General features: G+C 47.3%; 1 protein-coding gene across 6 annotated transcripts in view; it reads right to left on the minus strand.

The window, feature by feature from the left end:
• EFR3B (EFR3 homolog B) overlaps window positions 1-24,087 on the minus strand; it is an 88,089-nt gene that overhangs the window by 44,119 nt on the left and 19,883 nt on the right. For 4 of the 6 annotated variants that reach the window (XM_060309083.1, XM_030858236.2, XM_060309081.1 and 1 more), the window contains exons 2-3: window positions 6,576-6,652; window positions 5,427-5,554 (exon numbers count right to left, since the gene is read on the minus strand). In XM_060309083.1, coding sequence (XP_060165066.1) covers window positions 5,427-5,554; window positions 6,576-6,652 — 205 coding nt within the window. Of the gene's footprint in view, window positions 1-5,426; window positions 5,557-6,575; window positions 6,653-7,888; window positions 9,040-24,087 lie in introns of those variants that run through there. The other 2 variants (XM_060309082.1, XM_060309084.1) reach the window with 2 other exon arrangements.

Raw genomic sequence — 24,087 nt, forward strand, 5'->3', positions numbered from 1 at the left:
CTTCAGTACCCTTGCCCTAACTTCTTTACCTAACAACCATAAGTAAAACAGCCTCTCTACTCTGAAATTTTCCTTCTCACTTTTGTAAAATGTTTATTTCTTTTATTTATATGAACTGAGTCAGCTATTATTATTGTTTAATATTATTAAATATCATTAAATAGCTGTCTCTGGGCACATTCACAAATGGATCCGGTCATGCTCTTATCTACAGAGTGTCTTTCAAATACAAAGGCAGCATTGGGTGTTTGGGCTCGTTTGGTGAACTGGAGCCACGTTTTCTCCTGCTCTGGAGGGCCCGCCAGTCCTCGATAGCCTTGCCCTTCACAGGATGTCACAGCCACAGTTCAGGATACCTGTCGTGCCTTGCAGACCCAGGCCTGGCATGTTCCGGGTCCACTGTATAGGCCGTGAAGCAGACTGATTCCTGCAGGGTTGGGGAAGCAGCCTGGGCCGGGGCCCTTCCAAAGGGACAGATTTTCCCTGCGGAGAAACCTGGACACACTCTGGCAACCAAACATGGCGGATGGGAAATGGGAGCAGGCAGCGTGGAATTCTCTTCTTCTATGAATCATCCCAGCATCCTTCTGCATGAAGGGTTTCACCATTATTTTATAGAGTTTAAATGAGGGAAAGGAAGGGGCGGGGTGGGGTTTGGCAAGAGAAGAAACCAGAAGGCCTCCCAAACCCCAGAGCTTAGATTGCTGCTTTTCCCTTTCCTGTAAAAAAATTCCCAGAAAATCCTGATAAGGAAAACCATCCTTTGCTAGCCAGAAAAAAAAAAAAAAATTGGCTACTGACCAAGAGAGGAAATTTTGATGGAAAGTGAAAATGATGGTAGAAGTGAAACAGAAAAGTAAAAAAGTTTAAGGCCTAGTTCTCTGAATACACACTCCTTCAATCCCCATCTTTGATCCCAACACTAAGGATGGAAGGATTATAATTGCGAACTTGAACTTTTCAAAGTATCTTAGAAGATTAGAAGTCAATGGGCTTTGGAACCTCCTGCTCACTGCATTGGTCCTATCTTATCATAACCTTCCTGGGTACATCTTATCCATTAAGTCTATACTTTCAAAGAGCACGGGCTTCTCAGGGTAATGTCCACTCAACAGGACTGGGGCCAAATAGGTTAGTCTCAGCAGAGATCTGCTCTGGGCTTGGTATCCTGAAAGGAGTCCAGTGTAGTAATAGGTCTGAGAAACTGGCCTGACTGGGTAGTTGGAACAGGATGGGGAAGAAAGGAGCTGGTGAGAACCAGCCCACCACAGGGGCCCAAGGGAGAGGCAAGAGTAGGGCATGGACCACAGCAGCAGGTGATGACCAAGGATCTTGGATCCACTAGTAGGGCTTCCCAGTAGGTGAAGAAGGCAGAACTCAGGGAATCTGGGATGGACTGGGGTTCACAGGCAGCAAGTGAGGTCAGGAGAGGCTACTCAGCAGGTTATAACAACAGGAACTCAGAGTCATGGGCCAACCACAGCAGAAGGTGAGTTACAACAAGTGAGGAAAATACACAGGGGGGGCCTGGTGCATAGGAGTGAGGCAGGAAATACCTTGAATTGAATTCCAGAGCAGGCAGCTGCTTCTGCTTGAACACCTTTCACTCAGTCAGGAGTGGGCTTAGGAGCCTCCGGGAAAGGAGGAACTGGCAGTCAAAGTCTGAGAACCAGACTTGGTTGCAGAGGAAAGCAGACCTAGGGTCAGAGATGGGAACCAGCACACAGAGAGAGGGGGCAGCTTTAGCAGGGCCAGCCATTGCCCAAGAATCACTCAAAGAACCTTGACAAAGAACCTCTTATTCTGGGCAGTCTGAATGTATTTAGTCACGTCCCCACTGCTGGACAGAAACTTCTGGGTTTTAGCAGCCAGAAGTAGGGGTTGACCTCAGCCAAAGGAGGGAAGGATCAACTCGTCATCTAGTAGGAATCTGTGACATCTCTGTCTGAAGGGTCAGCTCCGTCCTCCAACCAGGTTCAGGGTCCTTCTGGGGACAGTGTATCTCTTGGGAGCCCCACCAGCTCAGCTCCAGGGTCAGGCTCCTCAGGGAGTAGCCCACCCCTCTTTGGCATGGGCGTCTCCATCCTCCAGGCACTGGGGAACCTGACAAATTCTAATGTGGCCTTCTGAACGTGGTCATTGCTCCACGGTCATTGTCAGCTGACCCTGAATCTCACCCGGCACTGCCGTTACCTCCCTTGATCTCCAGTTTCTAGGGGTGTTCTAGTAGTTGGGCTGAACTGGAAGAAGAAAAATATGAAGAATTCTCACTTTTTGCTGCTCTGCACATCACTGCCCATTATGGCGCACACTGAGTAGCAATGCCTTGAAATTTGTATCTTATCCTCTCTCTGCCCACGTTTGGTTATCACCCTTGTTGCTAAACACATACGAGCAGAGGAGGGTGGATCTGCCACTGGGTCCAACACCCAAGGTTCACGTCCACATGGTCAAACCATAAACACAGACACCTGCACGGCGGTAGGGAGACAGCTCCTCAGACTGTCTGCAGGTAAATATTTCACTCTTCCAAACCTGCCACCAGTGATTAGGACAATGATGATGAATGTGGCATTGGGTAAGGAAAGACAGGGAGGGAGAGGAGAGAGAACAGGAGTACAGATCTAACAGATTTTCCTTCTCCAAATGTTTATGATTAGAGCCCCCAGAGAGGCCATCAAGGCTTTAAATACTTAGAGGCTGCAATGGCTATTTTTAACAGAACGATACCAATTTTGAGTTGCAGTTCTAAGGGCAGTGGAATGTTTCTGAGTGGCTCTGCTGGCTACAGGACATTTTTACTCAGAGAACCATCACTGCAGAGAGGGCAGGAAAAATTAGTATTAAATGTTTAATGGTATTGCTTGCATATTAGTTTCAGGTTCAGTCTAGGATAAAGTCATTTTTACTTGCTTGAGCCTGCTTTATAATATGTCAAGGCGATTTATATAATCAGCACGTTCATTCTATTCATGCCCTTTTGACTGAGTGTGTAACCTAATTTTATCATAGAAAGGGATCATAGAAATAAATCGTTTCCGGTCTTGCTTTTATACCGGGGATAGCTTGATGTAAGCGTGGCTGGTGGGTCCCGTGGAGGTGTGGACCTCTATACACTGTCAGCACAATGCAGATCTTTACACTGTGGTTCTCACTCCACCTTCCTCACCAGGAGGAAGGGACCTTGGAGGGTGATGGGGCTGATGGATGGTCGTAGGGGGGGAAAGAGGGTCCAGGGGAGAGATCACTGCAAAGGCTCAGAGGCCAGAAAGTCAGGGGGGGGGGATCGTCAGCTAGTCCATCTGGAATGGGTTTAGAGCAGCTGTGGCAGGTGTGTCTGGGTTAAAGGCAAGTTGGGGGCAGGTAGTGGAGGAGCCCAGAAATCAAGCTGAGACCTTGGATTGTACGCTAAAGAAGCCAGGAAAGTATAGCTTGGTCTGTGTTTTGAAGATCATAGTGTTGATCTGGAAGGGCCAGTAGAGGAAAGATGGGAAGCGGGGAGACAATTTTCAAGGCCACTGCCATAATCCGGAGCCTGCATCAGGAGAAAGGTAGGAGCAGAGGAAAGTAGAGGATGGACATAAAAGGCTTCATAGAGAACAGAACCAATGAGACTTAGGAACAACTGCCCTAGATCTACCCTTCCCTTTGCTCCAACAGCCGTGCCACCAGGGACATCTTAGAGCTCTCTTTACATCCAGCCCCACTCCAGATTGTGGCATGACGGTAGCGTAACAAACATGGTATGTCCTGCCGTTGACTTTTTTCATTTCAGGAAGTAATACATGCTCAATAGAGAATATTTAGGAAACACAAAAATGTAGATAGAAACCAAAAACCCCAGCCACCTTGTTCACAAAATATTAAGAGTACTCAATATTTTGGCATATTTATTTTTACTGTATTTTCCAGGCATTGAGATTTGTTATTGTTTTTAACTTGATTTAAATACTGTGTATATAAGTATGTATTCTATTTTTCATTTACTTATGGCATTTTCCATATTGTATGGAAAGTATGTTTATAAACACCATTTTTATTGACTAGGTAACATTTCCTGAAGCGATAAACGCCATAATTTACTATTCTCCTCCAGTTGGGCATTTAAGTTACTTCCATCTTTTCAGTATTATAAAAATTACCATAATGAACATCTCTGTGTGTAAAGTTAGATTATATATAAGACTGATATGGTGGGATAGATGAATAGAAATGGAATTACTGGATCAAAGGGCATAAGTGTTTTTGAAGCTCTTGACATATATTTCAAAATTACTTTCTAGAAAGCTTCAACCAATTTGTACTCATTCTAGAAAAGTATGAAAATGCCTCTCATTTTGCCATCCCTGGGTTAACACTGGAAATTATATATACTTTTTTAAAAAAACAATTTGATAAGTGAAGGTGGTAGCTTAGTATTTCAATCTACCTATTTGGCTGTTTAATCTATTGATCAGGGACTTCCCTGGTGGCACAGTGGTTAAGAATCCGCCTGCCAATGCAGGCGACACGGGTTTGAGCCCTGGTCTGGGAAGGTCCCACGTCTGGTGGAGCAACTAAGCCCGTGCGCCACAAGCCCATGTGCTACAACGAGCCTGCACTCTAGAGCTTGCAAGCCACAACTACTGAGCCCACATGCCACAACTACTAGTTCCCCCACCAGGGATGGAATCCGTGCCGCCTGCAGTGGTAGGGTGGCGTCTTAACCACTGGACCACCAGGGAAGTCCCTCCTTGCTTTTTAAGAGAGTAAGCTGAATGAGGCAGGGTGGGTTTGGTGAGAGTAACGGCACATTCTGGGTTCAATGGTGTGTGAGGGCTTCTGGATAGAGACACGGGGGTAAATGGAGGCTAACAGAGGTGCTCCTAGGAAGCCAACACCCCCTTCTTCCCAAATCTTGGCAAGGGCATCACATTTTACCTTTGGAAAAGCACAGGGAACCCACTCCTCACTCCCAGTCCCCATTTTCTCAGGCTGTTCAACAATCCAGTCTATTACCATTTCTTAAAAGGACCCTGGGACTTCCCTGGTGGTGCAGTGGTTAAGAACCCGCCTGCCAATGCAGGAGACACAGGTTCCGTCCCTGGTCCGGGAAGATCCCACGTGCCGCAGAGCAACTAAGCCCTTGTGCCACAACAACTGAGCCTGCGCTCTAGAGCCCGCGAGCCACAGCTCCTGAGCCCCCGTGCCACAACTACTGAAGCCCGTGCACCTAGAGCCTGCGTTCCGAAACAAGAGAAGCCATCACAATGAGAAGCTCACGCACCACGACGAAGAGTAGCCCCTGCTCGCAGCAACTAGAGAAAGCCCGTGCACAGCAACGAAGACCTGGTGCAGCCAAAAATAAATAAATAAAAGGACCCTATGTTTTGCCCTGAAAATATATAATTTCTGCAAATCTCTCTCCACCCTCCCATACTACTTACCCATACCGATGACGACCCACATCACGGATGAGCCTCTCAGAGAGGTAGGCGCCAATGCGATCGAGCTTTTCTGGAGCTGACAGGGCGTAGAAGGTCAGCTTCTCCATGTTGGTCTTCACCAGGCCATCCTGTAAAAGACAGATCATCCTCACTGTGGCCATGCGATGGCTAGAAGACTTCAAGTCTAAAGGTAAATGGTCATTCAACTTAATCAACACTTACCAGAGTGCCTGTAATGTATGCGACACACACATGTGGGTTCTGGGGATCTAGAGATGATTAAAACATAGACCCTGCTCTCCAGAAACTCACAACTTCACCCAGTGTGCTAGCTATAAGCAAAAATAGTCAGTGATATAAATGTACATATGTGTGTGCATGTGTACACTATATGTATTTACATATGTATATGTGTATGTACATGGAGGTATATATGTGTGTGTGTATATGTGTGTATATGAATGGATGACAAGTCTTCAATGAAAGCAATGCAGAATTAAAACGTATTGGATATCCAACATCGAGAAGTGGACAGGAAGAAGGCAGCTCTGCAGCTTTCAGGGAATTGTCCAGAGGATGTTGGAAATGTGACCCTCCACTGCCTATCAGGAAGAGGTCATTGATTTCCAGAGAAGAAGTCAAGTACATCAGACCCTTTCCAAAACCACATAACCCATAATGAAGCCTGACCGTAGAGTGGCAGCTTGGAAACCAAGAAGCCAGGTGTCCCCTGTGCCAACTTGACACCTGGCAGATACCAGAGGGAGCGTGGAGAGGACACGAGCTCCAGAGCCAAAACCCAAGAAGGGAAATGCTCACACCTGACAACAGCGAAATAGTACCATTCTGAGTTAGCGGCTCAAGGAACCATCACCCAGAGAGACATGAGTGAAGACAATGCTCAGCAGTGGTCAGAAGCACCGAGCACCGAGACACACTTCAGAGCCCTCTGCGGATGCTGCCCGCATAGCGGCCCAAAGCTCCTCGTTCTTCAGGCTCCCAGCTGCCTCTGGTCACCGATGGGGCTGCGGCCGAGGTTTTGGTGTGTCTGAGTGAGCCCCGGGGCCTGCCCTCCCTCGGAGCAGCCCCCAGGGCCCTGGATGGGGTAAGGTGGTGAGAGACATGCTGGCGGCAGGAGACGAGACCCACCTCGGGATCCTCAGGGAAGATGTTGTCCACCAGCCTTTTGTACCTGGGGCGCAGGGCACCGCAGCAGCCACATACACCTGCAACGGCAACGAGAAACACCGGGGAGCTAAGCCTCCTGGTTAGGCCGAGGGGACCAGGTTGGGCCGTTTGTGAGAAACCAGACCCAGGCTGGAAACAGAAGGGTCCCTCCCTTAGAGCGCCAGGGCCTCGGTCCTTCTCACTGCTTCCCCAGCCCCAGCCCCACTCCAAGACGGCTGCCTTTTCCGCTGGGTGTCTTTGCTTGGAAATCAGGCATAGGTGCCAGCAGACCAGCACCTGTTCAGGAAGCCAGGCCATAGAACACACATGTGTGAACACGTGTGTACACACATGCACACACACGCACGCACACACTCACATCCACACCCCACACACACCCACTCACACCACACACACCCACTCTCACACTCTCCCCCACACCCACACACTCACACTCCCATGCACACTCACTGTAACACACACTCACACACTCCCCCACACACACCCACACACTCCCCCACACCCACACTCCCACACACTGTCACACACACTCCCCACACACCCACACACACTCACTGTCACACACACTCACACACTCCCTCCCACACCCCCACACCCACTCTCACACACACCCACACTCCCACACACACTGTCACACACCCATACCCACTCACTGTCACACACACACTCACATACTCCCCACACACACCCAAACTCCCACACACACTCACTCCCCACACACCCACACACACTCACACACTCCCCCCCACACACCCCCACTCCCACACCCCCCACTCTCACAGACACTCCCACACACACCCACTCACACTCACCCTCTCTCTCACACACACACACACACACACACACACTCTTGCTCTCTCTCTCTCTGGGAGAAGACTATACAACGGTCTCCTGCAGCCCAAGGCTCTTCCCCAGTGTCCTGGAAGATGGACACAGCTTGGAAGAGCGGCTGCTGCACCTACCCGGCCCCCTCGCTTGATCCCCACTTCTTTTCTACTCTGGTCCTCAATCTCCTTTACCACCCTCTCTCCTGGGGCCATTTCCATTATAGAATGTTATGTGAAACTATGATAAATTAACACTACATTAATTATTAACATTTGAAAATGCATCTTTAATGCAGCGTGACTGCGGTGTTTGAAAGCCTTGGTGTTTGAGAGTTGGAGGGCTTCGGGGGGCCACCCAGTCGGTGGTTCTCACCACTAGCCCTCCCCCACCCCAGGAGGTTCTCACCCGTCTGGGGCAAAATGAAAAAAAAACTAAGAATAATGTACCACGTTTTCAGAAAGCTGAAGACTGACATGCGCTCCTTCTTTGTATTTTGGTGCTGTGAAGTGACAGCATTAGGAAATCAGTGATAATAAAACAAACCTGGGGAAAATAAAAAGTTGATGAGTCTAGGTCCCACCGTAAAAAACTTTCAGTTGGAACCACTGATCTCCTCCCTTCCTCCTGACGCAGACGACTCCCCTGGCACATCCCAGCCGCACCCTCCCTGCATTGGGGAAGGGAGAGGATGGCAGGGAAGGGCCTGGGAAAGTCCCCCCCCCAAAAGAAAAAATAATTGCCTCCTCATTCTACCAATTAACGCTTAAATCTGTTTGTACAAATGCTTTACTTGAAATGCAAATGTGCCCTGGAAGGATCAAGCCTATGGGTCATTCAGAAAAGAATGAATTACTTTAGTGGGAATTACTTAAATCACACAAAGAGCCACAAAGAGCTTTACAGCGGCGAGCACGGCGGCTCTCCGGGACCAGGATGGGGAGGGCATGAGGGCGGCACCACCAGGAGGAGAAAGGAACCGGGATCCCGGCTCCAGGGGAGACTCGGTTGTTAGGGGATGGGCATGTCCTTGGAGAAGCCAAGGGGCACCCTGAGGACAGGATATCAGATTTGCCATATCCAGGGACTACTGTGCCCTCAGCCTCCCACCCACCCCGGGCACAGGGAGGATTGTGGACCTAGTCCTCGGCTGCAAACCGGACTCTGGGTTCGGTCTCTCTGGGTTGGGCTGCTACTGGCGTCTCCCCATCTCCTCCCTGCCTCTGCCTGGGAGAAGGTGTCCAGGCTCCAGCTGGCTGGCATCCAGGGCTATTTCTTGTGACAGGACAGCTCCCTGGGGCCCCTGGCCTCAAGGCCCAGGATTTAAACCTGCCCTCCTGCCCTCTCTCTGCCCACTGCGGCTGTCGGTACGCTCCTTCCCAGGATGCCCAGTGGCACGTGCCCTACACGCTCCCTGAAACAGGAACACCGGCCCTTTGCATTTTAAGGGAGTGAGAACTAGAGAAAATGAGAAATTAGGGCCCCCAAACCCCACTGTCAGTCCCTTCTTCAAACCTTTCTGAAGGGCCCGCGAGCTGGGACCTGCCCTGGACAGAGGACAAGCTCAGGGTTGTTAGAAACCCCAACTGGTCGAGAAAGCACAAGCCCATTTTGGGTACTCAGGGTAGAAACCTCTGTGCAGGGGCTCCCCATCCCAGCACAGAGGCCACGACGCAGGGCCTCCGTGAGAACCCATCGCATTCGAGGCCCGGGCGTTCTCCTGCCTGTGGGGAGAGGTGAGAAGGCCAGAGAACAAGAGATGGGAGCAGGTGCCCCTATCAGCAGAGCTGCACTGCTTTCGGGTGCTTCCTGACCTACACCCTGGCGGTTCCTTCTAGTCTGTTCTTTCTTTCCAACCTCCTCAGACCCTTGGAGGGCAGCAACATGGGTTTCAAACCAAATCCTGGCACTGCTGCTTCCTAGCTGTGTGGTGTTGGGCAGGTAATGACATTCTGTGTGTGCGGTGTCCTGGGCTTAGCACACGGGGCTGCTGTGAGGCCACAGCGAGTTTACGCAGCAAAGCACTCAGAACAGGGCCGGCCTGCTAACACCCAGTGCAGGTCCCCGCCAGCTGCTCTCCCCTCTGCATTCCCCAGCCCAGGGCAGCTGAGCCCTTCCCGAACTGCTAGCTGGTCGGTGCTGGCTGGTACATCTTAGCGTGGCTTCCCCACTGACCACTTACTCAGCTATGGTGAGCAAGGTCAAGGGGCAGCTGAAGGCCTAAGAAGGAAGAATCCCAGAACGTTCCCAGAAGATCAAACTTCACTAGCCTGTGGGTCTGAAATGATAATCTGACCTCAACCTCCAGTCACTGCCTGGTCACCTTCTCAAAGCCAGCATCCCTGAACTTTCCTGCCTCAGCGTCAGCTCCACAAGCGCACACAACAGACTGGAGTCAAATGCTGTCGAGAGATAAAGCAAGAGGCTCACTGGGGAGCACCCATAGGACTGTACGTTGGAGGGTCGCCAGGAGAGTAGTTACAGTGGGTAACTAACAAGCGTTCATCAGAAAAAGGGTCTGTGGACAAATAAATCTATGAAACCTTGCACACCAAATCCCCCATTTCAGATTTGCAGGCAAATAAGCTTATTACAGCCTCTGAAGAGTCATAAGGTAAAGAAATCTATTTAAATTTGTTCAAATCAACATCTCCCCATTTTTCACTGTTACAAAGAGCAGCATGATGAATACTTTTAATCGTCTTTTTTCAAGGCATGTGTATTGACTACTGTGTGGGAACAGAAAGGTATATGCTACTATAAATGGAGCACATTGGAAACTGCTAATCTTAGAGTTTAAAGAGTCCTGGGTTCAAGTCCTGGTTCTGCCATTTGATCTTTGAGACTCAGTTTCCTCATCAATATAATAAGAGGAGGGCTTCCCTGGTGGCGCAGTGGTTGAGAGTCCGCCTGCCGATGCGGGGGACGCAGGTTCGTGCCCCAGTCCGGGAGGATCCCACATGCCGCGGAGCGGCTGGGCCCGTGAGCCATGGCCGCTGAGCCTGCGCGTCCGGAGCCTGTGCTCCGCAACGGGAGAGGCCACAACAGTGAGAGGCCCGCGTACTGAAAAAAAAAAAAAATATATATATATATATATATATATATAAATAAAATAAGGGGAGATTTTCCCTAAGGTACAATTCTATGATTGAAGTCTGAGACCATTTGCAATAGACTCTGGAAAGGGAGAAATCACCTTGAGCTCTGCTGGTTGTGGGAAGGCTTCCCAGGAGAGGAAGGACAAGAAGACGTGGGGCAGGATTCACAGAGGTGAAAAGGACAGTGGGTACTTTATTCTTTATGTGCCAGACACAGTGCTAAAATACTTTACAAGCATCAACTCACTTAACCCTTACAATAACTCCATGGGGGAGGTATTGTTTTATCCCCATTTTACAGATGTGGAAGCTGAGGCACCAAAAGGTTAAGTTACCTGCCTAGAGCCACACAGCTAATAAGTGGCAGGATTTGAACCCCAAAATCTACCTCTAGGGGCTACGATGTTCTTAAGTACTACACCAGGGAAGGGATGCATTAGCTAGGGAACTAGGGAAGGCTTACACAGAAAGGGAAAGACCACTAGGGCAGTGCATTTTGAGGGAAACCACAATATGTCAACCCCAAATATGCCTCTTTGACATAAAAATTGTCTTGAGCTGAAGGCAATTAACTGGCAGCAAAAGGCAGGAAAGGCTCCCCCTTTTCTGCCTCAAGAGCGGAGATAAATGCTCCTTTTACTGGAGACAGACTTTAAGAAGTCAGCAGAGGAATCTGCAAACAAACCTTGTTAAGCTAACCCTTATCTTCCTAGTTCTTTCCTCACCATTCACTACCCATAGCCCCAACCCCTTTGTCTGGTCAGTTCTTCACAAATGTATTATTTCTTTGTCTAAAAGGTATAAAATCTTCCTGCTCTGGTTACTTCTTTGGGTCTTCACTCTCTTGTGAAGGCTCCCAGGCACATGTAAAAATTCAATCAAATTTATATGCTTTTCTCCTGTTAATCTGTCTTTGTCAGTTTAATTTTCAGACCCAGCCAGGGACCCTCAGAGGGTCAAAGAAAACTTTTTCCTCCTCTATAATTTCAAACTGTAAAGTGCACACTCATCATTTGGGGATCTTATTAAAATGCAGATTCTGCTTCAGCAGAGCAGGGGTGGGGCCTGAGACTCTGCATTCCCACCAGACTCCAGGTGATGCTGATGGCCGTGGCCCAGGGACCACACTTTGAGTCTGCAAGCCACCAGAGCACAGTGGCTAAGAATTTGGGCTCTGGAGTCAGACAGGCTTAGGTTGACATCCCAGCTCTTCCAATTTCTTATTGTTTGATCTTGAATAAGTTACTTAACCTAAACCCAAGTTTCCTCATATGAAAGATGAAAATGATAATGGTTCCTTCTCAGAGGGCTGTGGTGAGGATTAAATAATAACATCCCCCTGGCTCCTTTTTCCTTTCTAACTCCCTTGAAGGAAAGATACAGAGGACCAGGCGGGGGCCAGACTGAGTACAGCCTTAAACAACAGGCTGAAGAGTTTAGGCTTTGCCTACATTAACCGAGAGCTCTGGGAGCCTCGTGAGCAGTGGGTGACATCGAAGATCAGTCCAGAGGTGGCATGCAAGATGGGATTGGACAGAGAGATTTAAGGCAGAGATGTGTGAGCGAATCGCCCCAGGTCAGGGGCAAATACCTGAACTGAGTGATGTTATCAAGATGGGAGAGTAAGGGGCAGAATCAGCAAGACTTGAGGAGCTCTAAAAGGAGGAACAGGAGGAAACTACAAAAGAGGACTGTGGGCTTTTCGGTCCCGCGACCAGACACCACAACCCCCTTGACTGAAATGGAGAAGAGACAGGTAGCTGGGGCTGGGGGGAGTGGGGACATCTAGGTGGGATCATCCAGGTAGTTGTGAGGAGGGCTCAGACTCATGGGAGAGACCAGGGCTGGAGCTCTGAGGGTCACTGGCCCTCATTGTCCACTGGTGTGTGAGAAAGGACCCGACTGCTCAGGGGAAAGGGGCAGTAGGAGCGGAGCCCCAGAGGATGGCTGCCTTGTCCACTCCCTCTTTCTTTCTGTCTTCCCCACCCACTACTTTTCTGTAAAGCCTTTCACCTTTCTTTGCCTCCTTTCTCTGCCCATCCCCTAAGGCCCTCCAAGCTAAGGCATTTGGGGACTTCATGCTGTTCACACTGATCCTGAAACAGGAGGGAAGGGGGCAGGGCACAACCCCTGAAAGAATGACATAGCCCGAGGACATGACATAAACGGATTAGAACCAAAGGAGTCCAAGTTGACTTCCACTAGACCTTGAGCCTCAGTATATGCTCACTGTAACACACCAGAAGCTAAATGACACACCCACAGGCGCCATGACAGTCCTAAGGCGACAATAAGGATCAAAAAGTGGGCGGTGGCCCAATTCCTTGAAGTCCCCGCCCCCTCCCCAAAATAGCTGGAATACTCCCCCCACTCATTAGCCTATGAAATTACCCACCCCTATAAAAACTGACAACCCCATACCCTGGCGCCTTTCTCGCCTTCTGAGATGGCCCACGCTCTGTCTGTGGAGTGCGTTTCTCTCTAAATAAATCCACTTCTTACCTATCACTTTGTCTCTCACTGAATTCTTTCTGCAATGAGACATCAAGAACCTGAGCTTCATTAAGTCCTGAAACCAGGTGTGTGATCTCAGTTGGAAGACTGTGGGTTTTGGCCGGGTTTGAGATCAAGCCGCGTGGGTTCAAATCCCAATCTGAGGTGCACGGTTTCCATCCCAAAAACATGCCCTTATTGGCACACCCCCCACCCCTGCTAAAATTCAAAGTCCCCCATCTGATTATCTAATTCACGAGAGGCTAGTAGCTGATCAATAGTCTTTCAGAGGGTATATGCATTAAGGCTTAAAGGCTGAAAAAAATAATCTCTAATAGTTGAACCTTGGAGACATTTGGGTGAGGAGGGTGTTTTATATGAGGAAACCAGTATACAAGTGTCTACAAACTGTTCTGATATGTTGAGCTCTGGAGTTTGTTTGCTTGTGTTTTAACCCTTTCACACCCAGTTTTAAGGAAAATAAGGTAGGGAAGCAAAATTAATAGGCTTGTTTGGGGGGGGGTGGGGAAAATATAGAAAAAGTTAACAGTTTTTTGTTTGCTTTTAAGCAATCACAGTAACTTTCAAAAGAGAATGGGGCAGACAACTATGAAGCCATATAGGTGACCACGTCCTGATTAAAGGAAAGAAACACAAGAAAGGATCATTGGGGAAAATAACCTAAAGCTATTTACCATCTTATCTGCTCTACTTTAAAAAGGAACCGATCATATGACTAAAGAGATTTTTTGGAATCTCAGCCAGAAGTCAGAAAAGCTCCACACTTCCTGCGTAGGTAATCAAAGCAGCAAATGAAGGTCTCCTCTCGATATGAGGACATATGTATATATATAACTGATTCACTTTGTTATAAAGCAGAAACTAACACACCATTGTAAAGCAATTATACTCCAATAAAGGTATAAAAAACAAACAAACAAACAAAAAACCAAAACAAAATAAAACAAAAAAAAAGGTCTCCTCTCTGATAAGGCAAAGAGCCAGAGGGCTTGGTCAGGAGCCCACCGCCTCTGGGTGCCAAAGCAGTTCAGGAGGTGACAGAAACCCACAGGCACCCCTAGAAAGCTTCCAACCAGAAAAAGGTGAATTCGAAGTAGCCACAAACAGGCCAGGGGGGAAAAAAAAACAAAGAATAGAAGACATTTAAAAATAAATTGAAAACAGTTCCTTGTTACGAGAGATTAAGTAATATATTTTCATGTATTTCTTTAGTCTTGCTTCTAATGGTATTTATTCTTAATGTTTGTACATAGAAGTATATGGAGTTCAACTCGCCATTTGCCTGTAAGAGAACCTATTAAATTATGAGTCATTTTATTTCTAAGAGAGAAGCACTCTCTACCAGGGCCCTCTCTCACTCTCTGGGGATCATGTCTGGCATATCCAAGAACAGATGCCAGAAGTAAATTTAATAAGGATCCTCTTCTGTCACTAGGACTTGTCTTACCTAATATTTTTATACTTATTTTAAGAAAAAGAGGGAAATGTGATATGGTCAATTTCACTAGTATGTATGTAGCTGCTCTGGTTAGTAAAAGGTCATATCAGCGGGATTAACAGAGTGTCCAATGACACTCAGTGGCTTCCTCCAACTTCAAAACTCTAAGCATGGTTAGACCTGCACCAGTGGCCCATCCTGCCATCTCCCAATAATTCACCTGCCCCAGCCTCAGGGGCCTCCTTGTACCATCCTGCCTCAGGGCCCTTGCACTGAATATTCCCCATCTGGAATGTTCCTCTCTGTATCCTCCAGGCTCCCATGCTCATTTCTCTAAAGCGTCTGCCCAAATGTCACCTAACTGTGGAGAACTTCCCTGACCATCATTCTCCTTTAATTTTCTATCCCTGATCTATTCCTCTTCGTAGCACTTTTTACCAACTGACATACTTTGTATGTGTCCACACTCTGTCTCCCCCACTCAAAGGTAAGTTCCTGGAGAGCAGAAGCCCGGCCTGTTTGTCCCTGCCTATCCCGGAGCCTGAACAGGGTCTAACCTGTGGCGAGGAGGAGGGAGAAATAGTCATACCCATCTGTTGAATGAAGAAAGAGTGTGTGATTGGGAGGAAAGCGATCGTGAATTTCAAAGTCGGTAAGAGGCTGACAGGCATTTAGCAAAAGGTCTCTGGGTGCTTGCAGGACTTTCTCCTAGGAGGACTCGGGGAACGTTTCTATTGGAGAACCGTTGGCTCCAGTTCCTGAATCCTGCCCGGGATTCTGGGGTTGCTGCCACCTGTGACTAGGAGCCAGGCTCACTGGGGCCAATCCCCCTCCAGGTGTGTGTGGGGGAGGGGGACTTTGGGCAGTGGGTAGCCTGGAATCAGGGCTCCTTCTGCCCTGCCCCTCCCTCCCTCTGACCCCCTGCCTGCTGGCCCCCAACCCCCTAAGCCCCGTTTGCTGTCTCCTGGCTTGGCCTGTGGCTAGTCCTGCATCTCCGAGGAGGGGCCAGAGGTGATCCTCTGTGGTTCTGGTGCGCGGCCAGGATAAGAAGCGCTGGCCCAGCTCTTTGCCTGGCAGCATGTGATGGCAGATCTCACAACTGCTGGCAGCCTCCGCGGACTCTGGACCGCTCACTCGGCAGCAACCCTGTCTTCACACCTCCTGCACGCTGCAGCCCTGTTTCTCCTTTGCTCTGCTTGCCTGATCCTAGTTTCTCGACTGATCTGTCCGCTTGATCGGAGCTACCCACAACCTGGGGCGACTGGAGGTCTGTAACAAGCAAAAACTCTCAAACACTAAACACATCATGCTTTTCAACATCTAGGCCACTTCCCCCAAATTCCCTATTTCTAACCCAGCATCACCTGCCAGGCCCCCTGAGATATAATATTAGTTCCTTTAGATTCCTTCCTCTCCTTATCACGGATCCAGCCTCTGTCATGCTGATCTTTAATAACTAAAAAATCCACGGTTTACCACCTCCTCTGTGCAAAGCACTAGGCCAAGCAACTTTATACATATTTTGTATGTATAATACTCAAAACAAAACACTAAGGTTTGTACTATTATTTTATAAAGAAGCAGGATCAGAGAGGTCAGATGCCCTGCCCAAAGTCACACAGCATGTGCCTTTCTTCAGTGAGGCTCCCCTAATTCTCCCATCACTTTCCCCAAAATACAGCCTCAACAATTTCTCAGGTTCATCTTGTGCTCTCCTTTGCCACAGCTACCATACTAGGATCCCTCTCTTACACCTGGTATCCAGTCTTGTAAATGCCACTCGGCCAGTCTCCTTGCTTCAATTCATTCTCTAGGTAGTTTTGAAGCAAATTTTTGCTTGATTTAGTTTGCTTCACAGCTAAGCCGTTTGTCTGGCTCGCCATTACACTACACGTCAACCCTTCCACTTGGCATTCAACAAAGGATGCCCTGTAAAAGTGGGGGTCGTTCCGTCTTCATGTCCTTCCTCCTGGCACAGCTCTTGTCCAGCAGCCAGAAGCCACATCAGAGTCCAGCTGTGAGAAGGGCTGGGTGGTCTGAGGAGCAGACTGGGGGAGCCATTCAGCCACGGAGAGCCCCACAGCTGCAGAGGAAAGGATGTTCAGGTGACAGGGACAGGGCAAAAACTGGAGACGGTAAAGGAGCAGGAAAGTCAGAGTCACGGTCCTGGGGGTCTTGAAGTCATCACACTGCGGGGGACGGGGGGCGCTGGCAGACCCCAGCACGTGCTGAGTCCTCATTAGAAGACATCCAACTCTAGGCATTACTTGCCCTCTGCCAGCTAACTTCTGTTAGCTGGTACAAGGTACCCCTTGTACCAAATTATCTTACCCAATCTTCTACCACTGCTTGCTCAGGCTGTTATTTCAGTGAATGGCATGTTCTACCCACCCAGATAAACTGTAAATTCCTCGGGTCTCATTTTCTTCTAACCTCAGTACAGTATTTGGAGCCCAGCAGGACTCGAGGAAAACTGTCATGACATGTGATGCCTTTGATCAGCGTGAGGTCCAGGGAAGTCACCTCCTCTCCTAGACCTTGGTTTCCTTTTTATAAACATCAATGCCATTATTCCCATTCACCAAGAAAAATGCCTTTTTGCTTAAAATAGTTCATATTTATTTTCTCAGCTTTACAATCCCCTTGTAAAGGCAAGGGCTGGACTTGCTCGTCCCTACCAAAGCAAACTGAATTCTTTTTAAACAATTTACAATAAAATTTAACCCAAGGCTAATGGCACTGACACTCCTTTCAAATGAATTGGAGGAAACAGAACAAAGTTCAGAGAGAAAGGGGCGTTAGGTTCAAGTACCTCCCGTGAGGACCAGGTCTTGTGTCCAGCTGATGTGAACTGAACTTCAGCACTTTGTACGGTACTCGCTGGTGGGGTGGGGAAGAGGAAAAAGTTTAAATATATAGGTTCTGCCATCAAAGAACTTACTCTCTAGCTGGGGACATAAGACCCACCCACATTTAAAGTTGATGATGTGTCGCAATGAGACTAAGAAGTCCATAAAACTGAAGAAATCTCTGGGAGTTTGATGAGTCCAGGAAGGCTTCCTGGAAGAGGCAAGACCTGAGCTGGATCTCTATGGGTGGAAAGAGCAGGTAAGAACTGATGGACCCATGAAAGGAAAAGTCAACAGGACTTCAAAGGGAAAAATTTTAAGAAAACCATAAAGGTTCCCTTTTCTCTTTTTCCTTATTTCTGATTTTAAAAGGAATACATGCTTATATGTATACGAGTGTAAAATAGGAAAAAATAAAAATGAATGTAAGCATCACTTATAATCGCACAATTTGTGATTATTAACCTTATAATGTATTTCTTCTGGTTTTTGTTTCTGTGTTTATACATATTTTGAAAATATGCACATAAAATTGGGATCATACAGTAAAGCATTAAAACCTATGTTCTTCTTATATTGTGAGCATCTACTGTCTCACTAAATATTTTTCAGATCCTCATTTTAATGGCTACTTACTATTCCATCTTTTGACAAGACCCTGATTTATTTAATCATTTCCCATTGCTGTTTCCAATTTTTCATTATTCTGAATGATGCAGTGATTTGCCCTTGATAATTAAAGCCAGGAATCGTACAGGCAGAGCCTGGTCTGGTTTTATTGGTGATAAGGAAACCAAATGGCGCCATGTGGCTGTGGGGACAGTAGTGCGGTGGAGGGGACATCTGTAGGGCCAGGACCCATCTCTCATTGTCCAGGGAAGATTCGGGATCGAAAGACCAAGAGGAGGTGCTGACACAAATGTGTTTGGGGAACGAGGCAGAGTCCGAGTTTCCAGACAGATTTTATTGGAAGTGGAATTAAACAGTAGCTGAATTCTCCGTGGAGAGATAGTTTGGACCAGACTGTGTCTGAATTCACAGACAACCAGTAGCTGTCAGTAGCCTGACCTTTTGGAACTCCCTCACTTCCAATACACTCACTGCTTTCCGGCCAATCTTGGCTAATCTGATTGCCACCTTAATTGAGGGTGGGGATTGAAAAACAGAGAAATGTGTCCAACTGATTTAATGTCAATGCTTCTATTCTTTCCTAACTGTAAGCTGCCCTGGGCTTGGGTATCACACTTCCAGTGAGTAATAGGTAAAAATAAACAGAATGTTTTTCCATTTCTTGTCTCTTGGAAACACTAACAGCAGGAAAAATGTATCCCAACTATTTTCAGGAACCAGACAGCCTGACTTCCAACCTCAGTTCCAGCTCTCACAGCTGTGCAAACTTAGGCAAGGTTTCAAGGTCTCTGCGACTCGGGCTACTCATCTGCAAAATGGGAACAACAGAACCTACTTCATAGGGCTGTGGTGAAGACTTGAGAAGTTAACACAAGTGAGTTCTTAGAACTGTGCCTGGCATCTAATAAGCACTCAAAAAATATTAGCTGTTATCATCATCGATATTACTATGGTAACTGTTATTAAAATCTCTTCCCTAACTTAGGAGAGAGAAGGCAAGATAGAATAAAATGGCATTTCAGAGCAAGAATGGCCCTTAAAGCCTTTTGGTTTCATTTTATACTTGGAGTGTGAAGCATAAACAGCTGTTAAGAAATCGAAATCCAAATCCAGGTAGACACACATCCCCTCTCGAACGCCCAAGGACAAACCTCTGAGTAGAAACACAACTGAGCAGGGGTCATCCTGACCAGCGGCAGCAGCTACCGTGTTTTCAGTTGGTCTGTGCCAGGCAGCACCCTAAGTGATTCACCTGCATTCATTCATTTACTCTTTACAAAAGTCTATGAGGTTGATACAAGTATTCTTGTTTTACAGATGGCACCAAACAAAGGCTCTTATCCAGCTTGTTGACTTGTAAATTAAAGCACTGAGGTCTCAGTCCTCAAATACCATATACTGTGGATAGGTAAAAATAGAAACGAAAATGTATTCAACAGGAATGTGGACCATGTAATCAGCAGCATTCTAATTAAATGTCACACATGCACAGAGCAGGATTGCTGAGAGATGGAATTGGAACATGTCAGAGGAGACTAATTTTGAACATTATTTATAAAAGGATTCCATTCAGTTGTGAGAAAAAGAGGGCTTTCCATGTAGCAAGAGGGTAGAAAGAAAACACTGACATTTCCTGAGTGCCTATTTGATCATGTGCCTAACTTAAGCACTACAGTTTTTAAAAAAATCCCATGAGGTATTATCACTCTACAGGGGAGAAAACCAGAGCTCAGAGAGGTTGGTTAAGTTGCCCAAGAGCGCTCAGGGTGCAGGGAACAGGGCCAGGAACAGAACAAGGAAGGCCCTCTGACTTCAGAGCAATAGTATGTATGACGATTTGAAGCAAGAGTAATTATGGTAGGCAGGGATATGAAGAAAATGTGCTCAAGTAGAAAAAGATAATTTCTAAGATGGATTATTTTTTAAAAGTCATGTATAACTGATGATGAAATCTGGACCAGCTCTGTGGATTGTACCAATGTCAGTTTCCTGGTATTGATACCGATCTATTGTTGTACAAGATGGTAACATTGGGGCTTCCCTCATGGTGCAGTGGTTAAGAATCCGCCTGCCAATGCAGGGGACACGGGTTCGATCCCTGGTCCAGGAAGATCTCACATGCCATGGAACAACTAAGCCCATGTGCCACAACTACTGAGCCTGTGCTCTAGAGCCTGTGAGCCACAACTACTGAAGCCCGCGTGCCTAGAGCCCGTGTTCCACAACAAGGGAAGCCACAACAATGAGAAGCCCGCGCGCAGCAACAAGGACCCAATGTGGCCAAAAATAAATAAATAAATAAATTTTTTTTAAAAGATGTTAACGTTAGAGGAGGCTGGGTGGAGCATACAGGGGCCCCACCCTGCACGTTTCTTTGCAATTACCTATGAATCTATACTTCAAAATAAGAAGTTTTTTAAAAGGTGGCATATAACAATGAGTGGAGGTGGTAACTGGCAGAAGAACTCGACAGAGAACTCTGATCTACTCATGGGGGGCACAAGAACCAGTGTCATGCCAGAGCCTCTCCCACAGCCTCAACTGTGGGAGAAATAAGGTTTGCCAACACACATACTGAATACCTATTATGGGCCTCAGTTGTACCCAGGGCTTCCTGGGGATATGAAGCATTAACAAGACATAGGTCTGGCTTTCGGGGCTCTTACAGTCTAGCTGCAGAGAAAAGGCACAATCGCTTAATAAAATATAAGCCGGCCTAGGTGTACTGATGTTTCTTAAGGAAAGTTTCATGTGTTATAGCGACTCAAAGGAGAGTGCATGGGCTTCCCTGGTGGCGCAGCGGTTGAGAGTCCGCCTGCCGATACAGGGGACACGGGTTTGTGCCCCGGTCCGGGAAGATCCCACATGCTGCAGAGCGGCTGGGCCCGTGAGCCATGGCCGCTGAGCCTGCGCGTCCAGAGCCTGTGCTCCGCAACGGGAGAGGCCACAACAGTGAGAGGCCCGCGTACCGCAAAAAAAAAAAAAAAAAGAGAGTTCATAGTGCATGCTGCTTAGGCTGGTTGGTTAAGGAAGACTTCTTGGGGGCGGTAGGATTTAGGTAGAGCCTTAAAGGATGTGTAGGGGAGGGGGAGGGACAGTCCAGGCAAGAGAAACTGTTAAGTAAAAGATTACGTGTAGACATGGCTTTGGAGCCTAAGCTTGCCTGGGAGCTAGCTCCTTGCCATCTAGCTGTCAGTGTAGAATGGGCATTCAAAAAAATTGTTGAATAACTTAAATAATATTCACAGATAACAATTTTAAAAGATTCATCCTCAGTATGGTTACTCCAAATAGGAATTGTATCACATAGATACAGTTTTGTGTTTTATAGCATAGAAAGAACATACTTTGGAATTAAGCAAAACTGGGACTATGAGCTGTGTGACCTCAGGTCATCCAAGCCCTCTGTCGGTTTCCTCATCTGTGGGAGATGAGTAAGGCACCTAGCATGAGCTGGTACACAGTCGGTGCTCCATAAATGTGAACTCTCTGGTCCCTTCACCCTATTTCATAAGCATTTTTCCTGTTGCTGAATTGTCGTCATAATTACCATTGTTAATGTGGCTTAAAATTCTAGGGAGAAGATCTATAATCATTTACTGAACTGTTTCCATATTATTTGACATTTATCTTGTTTATACTTTGATGCTTTAAAAATAATGTTGGGACTTCCCTGGTGGTCCAGTGGGTAAGACTCCGTGCTCCCAATGCAGGGGGCCCTGGGTTCAACCCCTGGTCGGGGAACTAGATCCCGTATACATGCCACAACTAAGTCTGCATGCTGCAACTAAAAGATCCCACATGCAACTAAAGATCCCACACGCCTCAACTAAGACCCAGCACAGCCTAAGTAAATAAATAGATAAATATTGGAAAAACAATAATGTTGAAATGAGTGTATATACATTACAGCTTTTTTCACTTTCTGGATTATTTCCTTAGGATAGATTTCCAGAAATTGAGTCAAGAGGTATGAATATTTTTAAGACTCAAGAATGTGAACTGCCTCTTCAGGGACAGGAAATGGCCAAGGGTAGATGGAGAGGAGGTTCCAAACAGAAGGCTGTCAAGTCCTTAGGACACAAGAAGCTCTGACTGCCCAGTAAGGACTCCAGACTTTATCTTGTAGGTGAGAGAGAGTTATTTAAGGGTTTGTTGAAAAGGAGGTATAAGAGGCTGAAACTAGTGTATTCTAGGAAGACCAAGCAAAAGTAATCTGGCCATTGGAATATGTCCCCAAGACTTAGGGAAATACGGGTGGTGGGAAAAGAAAGAGAAAGGAAGAGCCAGATGGGCCAAATCTGAATGAGAACAGCGCACAGCTGTGAATGACAGCACAGAGAGGGGACGGGAGTCCAGAGCTTAGAATTAGTGACAGAAATGGGGATGCCTCACCCTCAATGGTGGCTCCCTGCCCACACTGGTCCTGGAAATGGGATCAGAAACTCTTCCTGCCACTGTGGAATGACAGTATCAATAACACCACATCACCACAGTGACTCGCGAGGTTTGGGACCAGCCATGAGAAAGAAGGTAGATTGGGGCCAGAGTCTGAAGACTGCCCAGTAAAATCAATACACCAAAAGCCGATTACAAATCTGGAGGGCAAACAACAGAGAGAAGCCTTCCAGAATCAGCATTCTGTTTTTCAGATGTCTACTAACCATAAGCCCAGCATACACTGCCACCACGACGTCTGTCAACAAAGGAACGCAGTGAAACTTAGCCAGCTGGCTGAAATGTATTTGAATAAATAATTTAAGTGCAAACCTCACTGGCATACTTTTGAAGACTAGGTAACAGCATGGAAAATTTCCTAGGATGGAGTGTTTAATAAGAAAGGTATATATGTGCTAAACTATATCCGCAGTATGGCCCAAGCTATGAAAATTATGATTAAATTAGGACAAGAGATGTGGAGAAAAGAAAACAGCTTGACCTGTTGGTGTATCAAACCACAGTGAATTTTCTCCTTTGTTTTCATTTCCACGAATGCTGTATGGATATTTGCAATTCCCCCTGCCCTGATCTTGTCTGTAAGCCTGGTGAGCAGGGCCTGTTCCCTCTGAGCCTCTGCTCCACTCTCCTGTGCTCACCTGCACTCCTCTCTGTCCCCAGCTCTTTGTTGGACAGGGGCCCATTCCCACTCCTGGCTGTGGTGGGACATTTCTAACTGAAAGGGTGTTACGGGCTGTTTACCACTTTCTTCCTCCGTACTTCATCCCAGCTCAGCCATCACTAACTCCTCCAGGGTTGAATTTTAAATCACCACTGGGAAAAAAACTTGGTGTGGAATCTTTAATAATTTTTATTTCAGGGCTTCCCTGGTGGCGCAGTGGTTGAGAGTCCGCCTGCCGATGCAGGGGACACGGGTTTGTGCCCCGGTCCGGGAAGATCCCACATGCCGCGGAGCGGCTGGGCCCGTGAGCCATGGCCGCTGAGCCTGCGCATCTGGAGCCTGTGCTCCGCAACAGGAGAGGACACAGCAGTGAGAGGCCCGCGTACCGCAAAAAAAAAATTTTATTTCAGCATGCTTTGAAATTGGGGGGGTGGGGGGAGTATTGCATGAGCTACACTGTGACCACCAGAAGCAGGCAACGGTTTCTCTTCTCACTTTAATTTACACTGACTCCCAGCCATTCCCAAGGCCTGGACCTCCTTTCCCTCATTTCCAAAGTGACTCTGATCCAGATCGTACAATGAATCTTTGTTTTACTCATTGCTCAACATCTAATATCCAACGCAAGCAAATACATGGACCTTTAATCCCATTTATCTTATATTTGTGTCCCAAGATGGGTCTAATGATCACAGTTTGGGAACTCTAGATATGAGGCACTTGACATTCCAGATTGTCCTCAAGTCTGCAGTGAACTCAGCTCGCAGAGGAATGCTGTCTGTGTCTGTCACCTTCAAATTGTTATTAATGTCTCAGTATTTTCAGAGCTCATCACAGCCTGTTGGATAAAATCTAGGTTTCAGCTTCTCAGCATGGGGAGTGAGAACAAAGATCAGAGTAGAACACGGCTGCCAGCTTCCTACAAAAAAGTAATAATATTAACGGCTCCCCTGCACTGTCTCAGACACAGGGGCTTGTAGGACATGTCGGCCCTGACCCT

Source organism: Globicephala melas, chromosome 12 (assembly GCF_963455315.2).
Source record: "Globicephala melas chromosome 12, mGloMel1.2, whole genome shotgun sequence".
Lineage (NCBI taxonomy): Eukaryota > Metazoa > Chordata > Mammalia > Artiodactyla > Delphinidae > Globicephala > Globicephala melas.